The 3,119-nt window shown below is 48.4% G+C and overlaps 1 protein-coding gene across 1 annotated transcript in view; it reads left to right on the plus strand.

The window, feature by feature from the left end:
• Nucleotides 1-2,270, plus strand: part of LOC128881834 (muscle LIM protein Mlp84B-like) — a 24,602-nt gene extending 22,332 nt beyond the window's left edge. Inside the window, exon 9 of the mRNA XM_054133202.1 lies at nt 337-2,270. Coding sequence (XP_053989177.1) covers nt 337-613 — 277 coding nt within the window. The 3' untranslated portion in view covers nt 614-2,270. The remainder of the gene's footprint in view (nt 1-336) is intronic.
• The last annotated feature ends 849 nt before the right edge of the window (nt 2,271-3,119 follow it).

Below are 3,119 nucleotides of genomic sequence, written 5' to 3' on the forward strand. Positions count from 1 at the left end.
CCCTTTTCCTTAACGAATCACCGGCTTCCACCTCTTTCCGGCGAGGAGGATTCATCTATTGACCTCAACAAGTCACTTAAGGCCTCTTCCTCTCAAAACAAGCCTCCTCACAGTTTCCTAATCAATCCTTCCACATCTCTAGCTTCAACCCAAACAGCGGTACAAATTCGGAATCCTGAAAATCCCCTCTTCGGCATCTCGTCTCCCCAAAGAGTCTCGCCAACAGACCTCCTTAGGTCCCCTAGCACCTCTTCCCTCCAACCCTGACAGGCCAACTGTCGAAGCCACTAATTCCATCCAGGAATTCTCACGGCGGCGTTTATTTCTGAATTTCAGCATCGACTCCAAGCCCCAGCTCGGCCAGAAGCGAAACGACGGTCACGGGTGCGCGCGTTGCGGCTACCCGGTGTACGCCGCGGAGCAGATGATCTCGAAGAACCGTTTGTGGCACAAGCGTTGCTTCAGCTGCGGCGAGTGCCACCGTTCGTTGGACTCGACGAACCTGAACGACGCTCCCGACGGCGACATCTACTGTCGCGGTTGCTACAATCGAAATTTCGGTCCGAAGGGTGTCGGTTTCGGCATGGGCGCTGGCACCCTGACGATGGCCTAACCTCTTTCGAACAGGCCAACGAGATGCTCGAACCAGTCTTATATATATATATAAATATAAATATAAATATAAATATAATTATATTTGAGATGTATACGCGCGTATGAACGAACGCGAAGCCTGCGAACCGGTTGGTCCGCGACGGGCCGCCATGTTTCTCGCGTCGTTTCGCTCATTCGCGGGTATAACGTATATGTATAGGCGCCTGACTCCTCGACTAACTACGACCAGTGACGAAGAATACGCTGCTCCAAAAGATATAGCTAAATTCAATTCAATTTTCGCAAACGACTGCGCACACCGATTCGATCGCAACGAAGACTGCGCGCACGTTTTATTCGTGTCGTCGGGGGGTAACCCATGGCGGATCCGCGGTGGCTCCGCCTAGACGACGTGGCGCGCGAACGAACCAAAACACACCGATCACGATTATCGAACGTATACATGAACGAACGTAAAGCTTTTATTACTTTTGTATGGGGAGGTCACAGCCCGGGGCCAACGAATGCCCCGGGCACGCGATGGACACGCGATTCCTCTTCCGGGGGATCCGGACTCTGGCTACTCCGTAGAGAGGACTGTAGAGAACCTGGATGAGTCGACCTGGTCGAGAAGGTTGGGACGAACTCGGGTATTGCTCCTCTTGTTTACGGTACCTGGAGACCTTAAAATTCAATTTCCGATTAGAAACACGTTCGAAGCGAACCAGGTGACTTCGGTCATATCGTTTGTAGTACCTGAGGTACCTGTAGTACCATCAACACAGAATTCAGGTTTCGAGGCCTAGTTCAAACGAACCTGGACTCGTTCGTGACTTCGGATCATTTGTTAAGAATACCTAACCGTCAGATACCTAACCGATCCAACCTAACCGTGCCCTTGCGCCCAAATCGCCGTACTCAAAGCGCTCCAAGTCTCTCCGAAGGAGACCTAGGAGCCTAGGAGAGGTCATCCCGACTATTCGAGCCACCCGAGTCTACCGAACCTATAGAACTCGACCCGGTCGACCCATCCGACGTCTGCGGAAGCCACCCAGGCGAATCGGAGTCGGTCCTCCTGGCGAGGAAGCCGCGAACGAGGCGACGCAGACGAGCATGCGAGCAACATAGTACAAAGGAAAATCCGTATACCTGGGCTACAATCAGGAGCAACGATGTGTAGTAACGACGACTCGGACGAAAATGAAAAAAAAATGAACGAACAATGACCAGATACAAGAACGATTATTTTCAATAAATGTATATTTCGAAAAAAAAAAAGGAAAAAAAAATATAAGTGGAAACGAAAAGAAGAATTGTGGGGGGAGGGGAGACTCGGGGAGGGGGGAACTGTTTTTTTTTTTTTCAAGGGACAGCGGCCAACCAAACGCGTCTCGACGTTCCACTCGTCGGTTCGCGAGACGGCGTCGAAGGAAAATTCATCGTCGGAACAGAGCCACGCCCGAAGCATTTACTATAAAAATAGTTTATCGTACAACGTGGGGGGGGGGGGGGGGGGACGCGACGGAAATACGTTCGGTTGGGTCTCGAAATGCGCACGTCGAACGGTACGATTTTTATTCTTAATCTTTAAGTAGCCGCTAGGCGAGGACGCACGTGATAGCGATTAATCATAGCGACCACTGTGTAAAATAAATATTTTCTTCGATTTCTAAGAACCAGGCTGTTGATTACGAAACACCCGTCGGCGATTACTTAAAGATTAAGGCGTCGCTTCGTTTAAGGGATCCCCGAATACAGAGGCAGCGCTTAATCGTAATTAACGAACATTAATCCTAATCGTGGACGTTTTGCCTAACGATGGCTGGGACGACATGTTTTCCTTCGACGTTCCAAAATGGCCGTTCGTAGCCTCCCTCCCCTTAACATCGTTTTCATTTCCGTACACATTTCCCGTCGGATTTACCACGAGCTAACATATCTTAACACGAATGGACCTTAATAAATCTTACGCGCTAACGTACAATTCTGCGGATGTATATTGAAATCGTCAATGATACACGTCGGGGGAGCTACATACTCGCTTTACGTGGACGCTCTCCGCTTTACGCCGCTGGGAGGACGAACAGCTTTCCACCCACTTAACGGATAGTAAGTATGAGTACGGTGTAAAACACTAACTCCTATATTTATAGCAACAACTGTACAAGTGTCGACCACCTCGATATTATCGTTCGGTTCGCGCCTTAACAAAAGGTTGAACACTGTTCAGAGCGACGAGTCGAAACCGTTCAAAGTCGAATTTCACGCCGGAATGTAAAGGAAAGATGATTTAAAAATCCTTTCGATGGGACCTTAACCTCAAATTAAAATGACTGGATGGTAATCAATTTTTCAAAAAAAAATTCAAGTGGTATGGGTCAGCCATCTTGGAATTTATAACGACTGCCACCGGTAAATAAAGGGAAGATAATTTAGAAATACTCTGGGTGGGACCTTAACGTCAAATTAAAATGGATAGATGGTAATCAATTTTTCAAAAAAAGATTCAAGTGGTATTGGTCAGC

Source organism: Hylaeus volcanicus, chromosome 9 (genome assembly GCF_026283585.1).
Source record: "Hylaeus volcanicus isolate JK05 chromosome 9, UHH_iyHylVolc1.0_haploid, whole genome shotgun sequence".
NCBI classification, from domain to species: domain Eukaryota; kingdom Metazoa; phylum Arthropoda; class Insecta; order Hymenoptera; family Colletidae; genus Hylaeus; species Hylaeus volcanicus.